Raw genomic sequence first — 14,165 nt, forward strand, 5'->3', positions numbered from 1 at the left:
CCGGCCCAGCCTCCTTTTTACCCTTGAGCTTCACCAAAACGCTGAGAAGTGATCCTTGTTTTTTAGAGGAGGAAACTGTGGTGTGGGGGCCTTGAGCGCCTTCTCCAGGCCCCTCTCTGAGTGGGGGCCTGGGGTGGGTGCCTCCCCTCCCCTCACCCCCTGCTGGGCCCTCTCAGGCATCCCTCTGCTGCGGGGGCCGGCCTGGGTGCCCACGCCTCGATTCTCAGCTTGTCCTGTGGGCCCCTTCCTGGGCCTGGTGGTGGAGGCCACGGCCGGCCACCATTTGTACCCCAGACCCTCCGGCTGGGCTGGAATCTTTCCGCCTTGAGCAACTTCCCAGCAGATGGTTCACGGGGGAGGGGGAGGCCCCCATTCCTTCCAGGTCCCGAGGGCGGCCCCGGGCAGGGCTCCCGGCAGGGCTGGCCCTCCTAGATGCCGGGCGCCTCTCTCCATCCTGCCCGGAGGCTCTCTGTGATCCCGGGCGGCCCTCTAGGCCCCGAGCAGAGAGACAGAGCAGTGCCGAGCCTGTGCCGGGCTGTGGAGGGCTCCGAGGCCTGTGTGAGCCAGCCGGGCCGCAAGGGTGAATGGGGGTGCCAGAGGAGGAGGGAGAAGGGGCCAGGCCAGGCCAGGGATCTCATTGGACACCTCCAGCTCCTCATTAGAAGGGAAAATGGCGTCTGTCATCGGCTCATTAACTGTCCCTGTGACCAGCCATCGAGGCAGAAATGCCGGCTTCCTGCAGGATAATCAAATGAGGGTCCCTTGGGGGATCCGAGGGGCGACGGCAGGATGATGAGCCGAGGCAGGGGAGGTCAGGCTGAGAGGAGAGCGTTGCCCCGGCGCCCCTCCCCTCCAGACGTTCGCTGCCCATCTGCAGCCCCTCCCAGAGAGACCCCGTCCTCGGCCTCCCTCCCTGCCGTCCTCGGGGAGCCCCTGACGGGCTGACGGGAAAGAAGAAATGTCACCCCCGCCTCTGAGGAGAAAGGCGGAGGCCTCTCTCTGCCCAAGTTTTGGGGCTTTTATCCAGCTCTCCTTGGAGTGATTTTGGGTCCCTCATTTGCAAGTAAAAAGGAAAGCAGGTCCTGGAGCAGATCAGGGTCCCGAGGCTGGGCCTGGGTCGTCCCGTACTCAGATGGCTGCAGCCGCCGCCCCATGGGCCGGGCATGGCGGCACGGAAGGAATTGGAGGCCTTTGCTAGGCACGCCGGCTGGAGCAGAGGGGCATCCTGGGGGTACCGTGTCTGGGGGAGAGCCTCGAGGGGTCTCATTTCACCTCACGGCAGCCTTGGGAGGTGGGGGCTCTTAGACCCATTCTGCAGATGAGCCCACCTCACGTGTCCAGGTCACAGGCTAGTGTTTGAGGCAGGATCTGAACCCAGGCCTTCCACATTCCAAGCATGGGCTTCCCTCCCGCTCCCCCTTCTCATCCCTGTTCCCTTCATTCTTTATCCTCTTTTCCCTCTTTTCCTCTTATCCTCTCTGCCTCTGTTTCTCTTTCTGTCTCTCCGCCCCCCCCCCNTGATACTCAGAGGGCTTAGCCTGAGGCCAGGACCCCAGAGGGGGTCTGCGAGCTCCAGCAGGAAAAAGGGGCATCTGTTTTCCTCTTCCTCCTCTGTCCCGCTCCTTGGGGCCCCCAACCCTTCTCTGTGGAGGTGCCCCCTCGCCTTTGGGAGACAGATGAGGGGCTGCTCCCCAACAGCCCCAGGAAGAGTGGTGTGGAACCTTGAAGGTTGAGATGGACAGAGGCCCCTTCTGTACCCCGCGGTGGGCCCTTTGTGGGGGATACCAGTCCTGAGCTGGAGAGGGGCCTTGGAGGCTGTGGTGGGTCCCAGGAGCACCCCCCACCCTGAATGGGGCTCCGGCTCCCAGCACAGCATCTGACAAACAGCCCCAGGCCAGGAGCAAACCTCGGAGAGAATTCAGGGACTCTCGATGTGTTCCACGATTTTGTGATTCTGTTTTTTAAACTCTTCCCTTGGGTTTCCCTCTTTGTGTGAAGGCCGGAGACCCGAGAGGCTTTTCCCTAAAAGCCCGTGTCAGAGGTTTGGCCTCTTTTCATAACTCAGTGAATGAGGGGGAAGCAAGGCACATGTTTCCTGGCTGGGTGACCCTGGGCCAGTCACTTCCCCCACTCCTGCCTGGCGTCTAAGATGGAGGGTCTGCGGGCGCTCCAGAAAGCGAGCCACCCAAGAGACGATGGCTGGAAGACCGCCGGTCTGCGGAATCCCCACAGAGAGCAGTCAGGATTGGAACCCAGCTCTCCCGACTCCTTCCCTGTGCTGCAGGCCCTGCCTTAGAAGAATGCTGGTGACAGCTGGGGAAACCGAGGCCCAGAGTGCCCTTGCTCAGCATTAGGAAGAGGCTCGAGCCTCCTTCAGGCCCGGGCTGGGCACGACGCTTCTCCTGAGCATGGCCCCGTGCCCAGAGGCGGGCAGCCAGGCCCGAGACAAGGCTTCTTCCCTCCAGAAGGAGTCGCAGATGATGGTCCCCCCGTGTGGCAGGCAGGGTGAGGCTCTTCCTGACCCACCCCAAGACAGAGCTCTGGGTGTGCCTGGGGGGGGGGGCAGGAGAGACCCAGAGGGCGGCGGGCACAGGAGCCAGAATCTGGCTGTTGGCAGGGAGAGACAGTGCCAGCCAATGCCCTGGCATCTCCTTTGGGCCAGGCTGTTCTCTTTGTGATGGTGAATGCTTTATGGATGCCTTTGCCACACCTCCCAGAGTGCCCTGCAGGAAAAGCCCAGGGTCTAGGATGAAGGAAGTTAGGCACCTCCCTCCCCCCCACCCCCATTCATTACCATCATGCCTCCAGTAAATGGCCATGGTGGGACTTGAACCCAGGACTTCATTGAGCATTTATTAAGCACCAGCTAAGTACCAGTTACCTTGCTAGGTGCCAATAATCCGTTTAGGTTGCAGTCCTGCCTGTGGTACAACCCATGACTGGGGTTCAAACAAACTGTCCTTTTAATGGAAACATCCCAGTCCCCCCAGGTGGATGGCGGTGGGGCTTGGAATAGGCTGGGGCTCAGGAGCTCCCCCAGAGCCCTACCAGAGACAGGAGTCGAGGCCCACATACCCTGCCCCGGGCCTTGCGGCTGCTTTGGGACAAAGCAAAAACTCAGCCATTGGGACTAGATGACAAGGTGACTCTGAGGAGAGAGCCCCAGGCCTGGAGTCCTGGGTTCCAATCTGACCTCAGACGCTTCCCAGCCAGGTGACCCTGGACAAGTCAGAGCCCCCATCGCCCAGCCCTTACTGCTCTTCTGCTCTGTTCTCAGTGTCCACTGCCCTGCTCTGGGGTGGGGGAGGGGCGTGCCCATACCGTTAGCCTTTTCATTTCATCTGAGGCCTTCTAATATTGTTTCCCTTTGTAAGAAATAAAATTAATGTAGAGTGATAAAATTAAAAATATCATGGTTTCAAAGGTTTTATTGAAAACCATTTAGAAAAATGAAGCCATGTGCCTGTTGAATTAATTTAAAGGGACCCACCATTTACCTGCTCCTCCTCCATGATCACAAAAAAGAGAGTGAGCCAGTCCTGGAACTCCCTATTTAACCTTCTGTTTATGTTATTAGATAATTGCCCACATCATTTACATAAGCCAGGAATCATGGGAAATGTAGTTTCAAGTCCCCTAAACGTCCACAGGAAGTTTAGATCAGGGACCTCAAAATTAGTTCAAGGACCCTCAAATTTCCAATATCATTACTCCCCTGATGATCTTTGAGTGCCTAGTCAGCCCAAGTGATCACTTTACATAATCATCTTGTACCCACACAAAGGTCTTCTAACTACTATAGTTAGAGATAAGAGGGAAATGGAGGAGAGAGAGAGCAAAACCAATGTTTTGCTAGGTGCATTGACAAAAGCCAATTAGGGGGCAATCCCCTTTTGCATAAGTGTGTACATTCAAAACAAATGCATTCAACTCCCCATAGTTCAATCAACTGCACCCCAAAGTTCATTTTGGATCTTCTTGATGCGATGTAGGTTTCTGCAGGCATTTTCATGGTGCCTCCTCCAAACAGGTTCATTGTCTGGATTCTGGGGAAATGGCAAATTTCTTATCCTGGAATTACTCTCAAAAGAATTTAAACTTTACATTATAGATTATAATACATACATTCCGTTCTGAGGAGAATTATACATTCTCCCCTAAAATCACCCTCAAAAGAACTGAAATTTTACATTATAGATTATAATACAGACATTCTGATTATAAAATATAGCCCCCCCCCGAGGTGAATTAATAACACATTTTCCCCTGAAGAGGGTTAAGGTCAACACCCAGATCAGCTAAGGATACATAACTGAGTTTTTTGGGGTTGTGAGAAATCAATTGGCAAAATAAATTTAAAAAATAATCCAAATAAAAGAGAAAAAATAACTTGTGAATGAAAAGTAAAATATCAAAGTCTTATGTGCAAAAATGTAAGGAAAAATAAACTTATAATAGGTCTTTGAATCAAAGCCCAATTAAACTGATTTAAGCAATTGTGCAATTGCAATTACCCAGTTCAATAGCCAGGACTACAGAAAGTTGCCGCTCTTATAAAAGAAATAAAGGGACCAAATTTGTGTGCAAAGGAAGTGTCTTTCCCTGGTCCGATATGCCTGCATGTCTCAGGGATAGAGTGAGCCATAATGATAGCCAACCTTTGGTACTTGACTAGGGATGAAGCTCAGGGAAATCTGGCCTCTTAACATATGTCAGAAAAGCTGCAACCCTGAACCCATACACTGGTTTCAAGCCCTTTAGTATTGACATGGAAGTTCCTCAGTCCCACCTGGATTGGTATGGTCTTTTTGACCTTGTGCTCCTTGGCACTTGTGTAGTTTCTCATCAATCCCATTGCGATTGGTCGGTCTCCATGACCTTGTGTCTTCTTAGCACTGTTTAGTGGCTCTTGAGTTCCCTTCTCCTGGAATCAGACAGAAATCATTAATCACAGTCCCATAACATTTACCAATAATTGACAGGTTACCATAGTCTAAGGCTTTTGGGTATGCATTAATATTATAGCAAATATATATTTATTTTAAACTTATATTACTGTAAAATCAAAAGGGATTAATATCGATTATATAAGTACAAAAATGAGAAAAAGGGCAAAAACCCTGAAATATTGTATTGCACATAGAAGGGAAAATGATAAAAGAATGTTTTAAAAATCAAAATATATGTTAGAGTTATTGAAAGGTTTTTCACCCAAAAATAAGATCTATTTCCTGTTAAGCTTTTGCCATGAACTCCTGTGAGTGTAAATGACTTTTATAAAAAGCAGAAATTTATGATGCAATTCAAATAAAGTACCAAAATTTCCAATAACACACATAAAGACAATAGCAAACAAACCCATATTATAACCACTTGCTATGATGCTTAAAAATTGTATTCTTGTCACAAATTCAACAGGTATAGCAAATCATTCAACCTGCCTCCATGTCACTTGTGGGGCAGAGCCTAAAAATCTGATTTAAAAAAAAAAAAAAACTTCTGGGTCTAAAATATCACCAGGATTTCTAGATCCTTCTGATGGGAAAGTAAGTTAAAATAAAGAGTTAAAATATCAAGCATTCAGAAGCTTTTTTTAGCTTCCTGTGTAATATATAAAAAGTTTGGGTAGGAAACTTCCATTATATATAATCATCCATTTAGAAGTTGCTATAAAATCCTAAAGTCGATTTTTAAGACTTCTTATAAAATTACAATTTAAATTTTTAAGGCATCATAGTCTTAAAGGTTGTATACAATTATCAAGATAGAATAAAAACTTAAGGCATGGCAAGTTCAGTATACATAGGACTTATGGGCTTTTACAACTTAAAAAAAATGTGTTTAAGATGGTCTTTTACAATCATAAGTAAATGGTACAGATAACAGAATTATATTAATACAGGTAAACTTATTTTTAAACCTTAAGAAACCAGGAAGTACAGTACAGAATTTATCTAGCAGCCAAAAACACATTAGCTTAAAATGATTCAGAATAACCGAAAAATATTAATCAGATTAATATATGAACTTAGAACAGTAAAATACAATAAGATACAGAGACCTTAAAAAAAAACAAAACCATGGAGTCTGAGGAGGCTAAGTTTGCCTCCAGACTTTTATCCGATCCCTGCACTGAGCACAGTGTGGATGACTCCCATAAGGGGTATAGTTCAGAGTCTTGGGCAGGCCCAACTGGCCAGCGTGAGTAGGTGGAGTGAATCCCTCCCCTGAGTTTTAGACAAGATAATTGCAAGGAATAGTAGGTAGAAAAAAACACCCCACAACTGGGGTCTGCTAGGGTCCATGTGCTAACTCAGTCCCCTCCCCCAAAGGCAAAGCATGGAAGCCAATTGGGGTAAAGACTGGAAAAGCCACAGGTTGTGAATCCCACGTGGAGGGCTCATGGGGGGAGGAAGGAGGGATAGAGAAGCTTTCTTCAGGTTAAAAGGCCTTAATGTCAAAGAGGAAACACACTTGGATTTCCCTGTAGGAGGCTAATTATTTCTAAAAGGAAACACTCAAATGATCAATTGGGGAAACCAGTCTCCTAAATGATCACAGTGGGGATTGTGATAATTAGATTAAATCTACACTGCCCATCTTTATATTCAATCACCAAAGGTGAAAACATCTTCATTTTTGGGCGGTCCATAATCCACATATGCTAGAATGAGTAACGAATCAGAAATTACTGACTGCCTCCTGGGCAGTCCTAAGAGAAGTGTCTGTTGTGATTGGTCAGCCAAACTAGGAGGAAGGCACAGGAAATGATGCATAAGTGACCCCTTTAAAAAAAGAGAGCGAGCCAGTCCTGGAACTCCCTATTTAACCTTCTGTTTATGTTATTAAGTATTTGCCTACATCATTTACATAAGCCAAGAATCATAGGAAATGTAGTTTCAAGTCCCCTAAACATCCACAGGAAGTTTAGATCAGGGACCTCAAAATTAGTTCAAGGACCCCCAAATTTCCAATATCACACTTTTACATTACTGGAGGGAGAGAGAGGGAGAGGAGAGAACATGCATTTATTAGGCATCTCTTGTATGCCAGGAAATGGGCTCATTTGGCCCTCACAGCCACCCTGAGAAGTGTGTGCTGCTACTAAGCCCCCTTTGACAGTTGAGAAAACGGAGGCAGGCAGAGGTTACAAAGACTGGTAGTCATCCTGTATACAAGAATATTAGAATGTGTCCTCCACACTGCTGGTGTATCCACAAAGTTTGGCAAAGCTCTGCATATAGTAGGTGCTGAATAAATGCTCCTTCATTTGTTGTTCTTTTGGGTCTCTTTCCTTTGATCTGTATCCATTCATAGAGTTCTTCCATTTTTGCTTTGTATATAGTAAGCACTTAAGTGCTTATTCATCCATCCATTCCTCTGTTGACTAGTTCCTGTTCTCTCTCTCTGTTCCCCTCTTCCCCTCGTCCATCTTTGCATTGACTACATTTCTACACGGCTCCCTTCTCAGCGCAGAAGCCCCTGCCGCCCTCCTGCCCCGATTCGCTCCGTGTGCTCTTGGCCGATGGGCCTCCTTTCCCGGAGCTGGTGGCTTTTCTCTTCCAGGATGTGGGTGTTGCTACTCATGATTTCTTCTTGCAGGAGGCAGTGGAAAAGTGGCTTCTGATGCTGTTTGCTGCCCTCTGGGTGGTCAGGCCCGAGATGGGCGATGGAGGGGATGGTGGGCGAGCTCAGAGGGGCAGAGGCTGCAGGCTGGACCCGTCCCTGGGCTTCTGGGTCCTCCTTGCCTGGGGTTTTCTGCTTTCTGCCCCGGGTCTCTTTCCTTCCTCTTCCTCTTGGGGCCTTCAGCTCCACCCCAGGGAAAGTCCCTGAGCCGGGCCCTGCGATGCTCCCCGGAGCCTCTTTCTTCGGTAGAGCTGGTGTGGTGTTCCCCAGAGGTGTGCGCCCCAGCTCCCCCCGTTCATCAGCCGGGGGGCATCATGAAGATGGAGACCCCAACATCTCCAGCCCCCCTCTGCCCCCCACCCCCCCAAGGCTCCGGGGGTTGGCAGCTTGGGGGGGGGGGAGAAAAACAGCGAGTCGGACGGACATTTTCTCTGGTCCTGGGCAGGCCACACTACCTGTCTACACCTCAGTTTCCTTATCCGACCCCCTTCCCTTTGGGGGGGCCTCTTCTTGTCCTCATGTTCCCCCTGCTGAAACGCGGAGACCCGAGGAATGAAGGGGATGGAATTGTGTGGCCATCGCCTCAACCCATTGCTCTTTTGTTCTTGGTGAAGAGGCCTGGAGAGAGGAGGTCCTGGGTTCCAATCTGACCTCAGACACTTCCTCTCTGTGCAAGTCACTTGAACCCAATTACTGTACTGCTGCTGCCTGTACTGCTGCTGCCATGGAACTTGTGTTTATCCATTCTAAGACAAAAGGGAGGTGTTCCCCCCAAAATGGGGTCCCTTTGAATTCCAGATTGAGGAACACTTGACTCTCTCGAGTCAGCAGGCATTCATTAAGCACCTACTGTATACAGGGGTCTGGACGAGGCTCTGGGGTACCCAGAAAGTCTAAGGAGAGGAACCCGGGTTTCTGGCCCTCCAGATAGTCCCCTTCCGAGGAAGGTGTTGGCTTTTAGGCAGGCCCCACGGATGCCAGGCTTTCCCTTTAAGCCCCTCTTCCGGAGGGCTGGTGTCAGGAGAGGGCGTCCTCTTGGGGGGGGGGTGCCCCGGCGATTGGGCCCGGGGAAGGGGCCGAGGGTCGCTGGCACGGGTGCTTCCGGAGCCCTTTGCACACGTCCTCTCCCTCGAGATCCTGCCATCCCAGGGCCCCTCTGTCCCCGCCATCGTTCAGGGCAGCTCCTCGAGAGCGAGAGCGACTCTGTCTAGCCAGCGCAGCGCTGGGCAGCGTCGTCGGCAGTTCTAAATCCTCGATGGCTCGGTGACAGATGAAGAAACTGAGGCAGAGGAGTGATCGTCCCGCCGTTACTAAGTAGGAGGCAGACCTGGAGCTCCGTCTCCCAAGGCCAGCGTTCCAGGACGACCCTTCTCACGGCCCGGGGTGTTGGGAAGGGGTGAGGGGGAAGGAAGGGGATGGCTCGTGGGGCGCTTCTAGAGGAGACTCGGGCGGGACGACGTGCGCCCCACATTCCTGTCTCCTTCGGGAGTTGGATCCGCAGAGCAGGCTGTAGCTTGGCACCCAGTAGGGCTTCACGAATGCTTATGGAGTGGGATGGAAGAAAGGGGTCTTTCTGAAGGTGGGGGAGGGCAGCAGCACTGGCTTCCTCTGAGTGAGGGCGTCCTGGACACGGCCATCCCTGTTCTGGCTCCGGCCATGCTCCAGAAAGGGGGCTCCAGCCCTCCCCGGCCTTCGGTCAGGTGCCCGCTGCGTGCCAGGCTCTGCCCTCAGGGAGCATCTTCATCTTGGGCATCCAGCCTCCGGGATGTCCCTCCCAGGGAGGGGGAGCCGCTCACTTCTCAGGGTGGCCCTGCCGCGACGTCGCCGCTCTCGCCGTCCGCTCCGTTTCCCTGATAGTCAGGCTGAAGCCGTGTCTACACCTGCCAGCGGTCGTGTGTGTCTGTGCGTGTGCGTGTGTGTGCGTGGGGGAGGGGCGCAGGGGGCCGGACGCCGTCTGACCCCCTCGGCCCCTCAGGAGCAGAAGTTCTGCCAGCGCTACGACCAGCTGATGGAGGCCTGGGAGAAGAAGGTGGAGCGCATCGAGAACAACCCGCGGCGGCGCGCCAAGGAGAGCAAAGTGCGCGAGTACTACGAGAAGCAGTTCCCCGAGATCCGGAAGCAAAGGGAGCTGCAGGAGCGCATGCAGAGGTGAGCCGAGAGGGGGGCCGGCGGGCCAGCCCGGGCCTTCCCAGGCTGTCCTGTCCCAGAGGGCTTCTTTTTTTAACACCCACCTTCCGCCTTAGAAGCACTGCTGTGTGCTGGCTCCTTGGTGGAAGATTGGTAAGGGTGGGCAATGGGGGTCAAGTGACTTGCCCAGGGTCACACAGCTGGGAAGTGTCTGAGGCCAGTTTGGAACCCAGGACTCCCGTCTCTAGGCCTGACTCTCCATCCATGGAACCACCCATCTGCCCCTTCTGCCCCGCATTTCTAGCTGGGTTTCTGGGGGACCAGGATGAGTCCCCAGAATGTTCCCTGTGTCTGGTTCCCCCTGGGGGCGTGAGGGCTCCCGCTGGGCTCCCAACCTGTGACATCAGCACCACTAGAAACCTCGGGGCCTCCTCCCGGCCTCACTCTGGGGCACGGCAGAAAGGGGAAGGGAAGCTTCGCAGGGGGCTGACCTGGGTTCGGATCTTGCCCCTGACCGGCGGGCTGCCTCAGCCTAGCTTGTAGCCGGCTCACGGTTCTGCTCATGGAGAACTCGGGGACGGATCAGGGATCTGTTCCTCGGCCACACGCGGCCTCTCATCCGTGTAGACGTGTCGGGCTCAAGACGAGGCGGGGCGGCCCGGCACACCTGCTGTCACAGCCGGCACGAGGGCGCCCGTTCCTCAGTGTGTCCCTGTACGCTTTCCCAGCAGGGTAGGACAGAGGGGCAGCGGCCTGTCCATGTCCGCGGCCCGCAGCGAGCACGAGGTGTCCGAGATCATCGACGGGCTCTCCGAGCAGGAGGTGAGGCCAGGCCTGCGCCCCCTCCCCCCCTCTGGCCTTGGCTGAGGCCCCCTGCTGGGCTGAGGGGCTGGGCTAGGGCTGGGAGGCCCCCTGGGGGGCTGGGCTGGGGGGCTGGAGCCGGGAGGCCCCCTGCTGGGCCTGTCCTTGGCCCTGAGTCAGAGGCTGAGGAGGGATGTGCAGGCCAACATGAAGCTGGCTCTCCCCTCCAGGGTGACAGTTGAGGGGTCTGGGGTTAGATTTTGGGGGTCCATGAACTTAGGGAGCCTTGGCAGTGCCTAGGACTTCCTGTGCGTGCCCAGCGTGACACACGCCTTGGCGGCACAATTAGGGGGTGCCTCGATCCTGCTCTCTGGGCCGGGGTCTGGCGGCGCTCCCCCTTCCCCCCATGATGGCACCCCTCCCCCCACGCCCCCAGAACCTGGAGAAGCAGATGCGGCAGCTGGCCGTGATCCCCCCGATGCTGTACGACGCCGACCAGCAGCGCATCAAGTTCATCAACATGAACGGGCTCATGGACGACCCCATGAAGGTGTACAAGGACCGGCAGGTGATGAACATGTGGAGCGAGCAGGAGAAGGACACCTTCCGGGAGAAGTGAGTGCGCCGGCACACGGACACACAGGCACACGGACACACAGGCACACGGACACACAGGCACACGGACACACAGGCACACGGACACACAGACACACAGACACACAGACACACAGACAGGGCGCTCCGGGGCTAGCCCGGGCCAGCCTGTCGTCAGAGGGGAAACTAGACATTTAAGGTTTGGTCGTCACATTTCAAAATAAAAGAGGCCCAAGTCAGGATGACTTTTAGGGTGGCTTATTTACAGTTAGGAAGGCTGAAGGTAGGGAAAATGAGAGAGAAACTCTGGCCCAGGCCAGGGAGGCTTCAGAGGCCCAGCAGAGGGGCACAGAGGTGAATTAAACATGGCTTCTAGCCACAAGGCCTCCTCCAAGAAGAGAGGCCTCCCTGAGGCTGGAGCCTCCAGAAACGCCAAGGGAGGAGAGAGAGAGTCGGCCTAACTTAGCCACGTGACAGTTCAAAGGGCAGCAGTCTGAGGTCCCACCAGAGATCCTTCCACACCAAGTTCAGAGCGCCAACCCCTCCACAGAAGTTACCATCATATATAGCAGCTTTCGCCACTTCCTGCGTCCACCTCCAATTTCAAGTGGACAAATGGCAGCCTCAGCCCTGTTCTGGGCTGCCCAGGGCCAGCCCCTTGTTTCTGATTTGTCACTGTCACGTGTGGGTCACAGACCCCCCCCCCCTTAATTGTTCCTGGTGGCTAAGTCTGAACAAATGAATGAGGGTGAGCTAATTCCATTCCTGCACTGTGCAGCTCCTTTCCCCAAGCCAGAGGCCCAGGTGGAGAGCAGCAGGGCCAGTGGGGGGCTCTGCCTGGGTTCAAAACTGGCCTCAGGCACGTCCTCGCTGGGTGACCCTGGGCCGGTCACGGAACCCCCATTGCCTGGCCTTCCCTCTTCTCCCTTGGAGGCAATCCACAGAGTGGGCTGTGGGCCTGGGGAGGAGGGCCGGTCTGAGCGCGCTCCTCCATCCCGCCCCTGCCTCCACCTGCCTCTCTTTCCCTGGGAGGCCAGAAAGAGCAGGCGTTCGTGGGCCGCCCTTCAGCCGCCTCTCCTCTCTCTTCCAGGTTCATGCAGCACCCCAAGAACTTTGGCCTCATCGCCTCCTTCCTTGAGAGAAAGGTGAGCGCCCACCCCCCTACCTCCCCTGGGCTGAGGCAGGATTCAAACTCGGCTCTCTTGGGCTCTGGGTCCTGCACGCTCCTGCTGCAAGGGGGGGGGGAGGAGGGAGGAGAGCCGGCCCTAAGCTTAGTGTCCAGGGAGAAAGAGGCTTGGGCCTGGATTCGAATCCTCCTGGGCCTGTGTCCACTGGGGGTCTTGACGGCACTCTCGGGTCTCTTTGGGCCTCATTTCCCCTGTTCTGGGTCTGGGTTTGAGTGGAGGCTCCTCCTCTGTAGCTCTTCGTGCTCCCATGGGAGGTCCTGTGTGGCCGGCAGGGCAGGGCCACCCCCGAGAGGCAGTGAGCAGTGGGTGGGGGGGGACCCACTTTGGAGGCAGCAGGGCCTGGGTTCGAGCTTGCCTATCAGAAGGTGTGTGAGCGAGTCCTGTCCCGGGTGGCCCCACCCCAGCCTCTGTCTGACGGATGCCCCGTTGGGTCTTTCCTCCTCCCTCTGCGGACCTCTGTGGCTGCCTTCCTCCCCGCTCTTTGCCCGGCGCTCAGCGGGCTCTTCTTCCCCCGAAGCCCCAGAGCAGGCCCCCTCCTGGCCCCGAGAGCCCTCCCCCAGGAGCCTTAGAGCCAGCGGGGGGCCCCCTTCCATTCCCAGGCCTGGAGCAGGATCCAGGCTGAAATGAGCCACGAATTCCTGGACAAGAGAGCCGGGGCGTGTTTTGGGGCCCTTGTCCCCCAGCTGTCTCTGGGCTTGCCCGGGCCGGCCAGGCGGGGACGTGGGGGCGGCCGGCCAACGGCTCCTTGTGTCCCGCAGACCGTGGCCGAGTGCGTCCTCTACTACTACCTGACCAAGAAGAACGAGAACTACAAGAGCCTGGTGAGGCGCAGCTACCGGCGCCGGGGCAAGAGCCAGGTAAGCGGGGCCTGCCTCTGGGAGCCGGGACGGGACCTCGGGAGGAGGGGGCGGCCTCGTCCCTCCGCCCGCCTCCAGGATCGCCTTCATCCTGGGGCGGCCTGACTGGTGACGCTCCTGGCCTCTACGGAGGGTGCCGCATCCCCGTTGGTTCTGGGTCCGCCGCGGGGCAGACCCGCTCGCCATCTCCTGCGCAGCCTCCTTCAGCTCCCGGCTCCCCCGGGCTTCCCCGCTCGCTTCCCTTTCATTTTCCCACCGGACACAGCTTGAGGACCTGGGTTCAAGTCTCCCGTCTGGCCTGTGGGCCAGCGCCCCAGGCCTCGGCCTAGTCTGTGATCTCATGACCTCTTCGTGTCCCTCCCTCGTCTGCCTGCCTGCCTGCGAGGACTCTTCCCCCGCCTGGGAGGCGCCCCTCCTTGTGCCCGGCAGCCCTGCCTGCCCGTCCGCACAGGCTCGGGGCCACCATTTAGTGTGCACTCCCCGTAGGCCGGCTCGGGGCTCGGGGCGGGAGGGCCTACAGCTGCCTGGCCCACCGGGAGCCTGGCCTCCAGCCTTAGCAGGTGAGAGCTGAAGCTGCCCCCGGCTCACCCCGGATCCGAAGCCAGGGAGCACGCCGGGGGTGTTCAAGCGCCGTCCACACGCTGCTCGTCTGCTCGGCCCATTTTAGGCTGGACCCGTGACCTCATCCGCTGAGGGGGCTCTTCCCAGCCCGGCCTTCATGGGACTCCGGGGCTACGGAATGGGGAAGTGACTTTCCCAGGCTTTGGGCCAGAGATGGGACTTCTGGCCCCCGCCCTCCCCCCACAGCCCTGGGCCCAGGCCTCGTCCTGCTCTCCTCGAAGCCAGACACAACTAGGGACGCAGAACCATTGGCTAAGAGGGTGGGCTATGTCCATTGGCTCTTCTCGGAAAACCAACCAACCAGCCTCCTTCCCTCTTCCTCCCTTCCCTCCCTCCCTCTCTCCCTTCCTCC

General features: G+C 55.4%; 1 protein-coding gene across 1 annotated transcript in view; it reads left to right on the plus strand.

The window, feature by feature from the left end:
- The window catches only part of NCOR2 (nuclear receptor corepressor 2), a 210,691-nt gene that overhangs the window by 71,363 nt on the left and 125,163 nt on the right, over positions 1-14,165 (plus strand). Inside the window, exons 12-20 of the mRNA XM_044685401.1 lie at positions 177-285; positions 465-580; positions 7,472-7,681; positions 7,810-7,871; positions 9,602-9,774; positions 10,482-10,575; positions 10,991-11,169; positions 12,239-12,293; positions 13,094-13,192. Coding sequence (XP_044541336.1) covers positions 177-285; positions 465-580; positions 7,472-7,681; positions 7,810-7,871; positions 9,602-9,774; positions 10,482-10,575; positions 10,991-11,169; positions 12,239-12,293; positions 13,094-13,192 — 1,097 coding nt within the window. The remainder of the gene's footprint in view (positions 1-176; positions 286-464; positions 581-7,471; positions 7,682-7,809; positions 7,872-9,601; positions 9,775-10,481; positions 10,576-10,990; positions 11,170-12,238; positions 12,294-13,093; positions 13,193-14,165) is intronic.

Source organism: Gracilinanus agilis, chromosome 1 (assembly GCF_016433145.1).
Source record: "Gracilinanus agilis isolate LMUSP501 chromosome 1, AgileGrace, whole genome shotgun sequence".
Taxonomy (NCBI): domain Eukaryota; kingdom Metazoa; phylum Chordata; class Mammalia; order Didelphimorphia; family Didelphidae; genus Gracilinanus; species Gracilinanus agilis.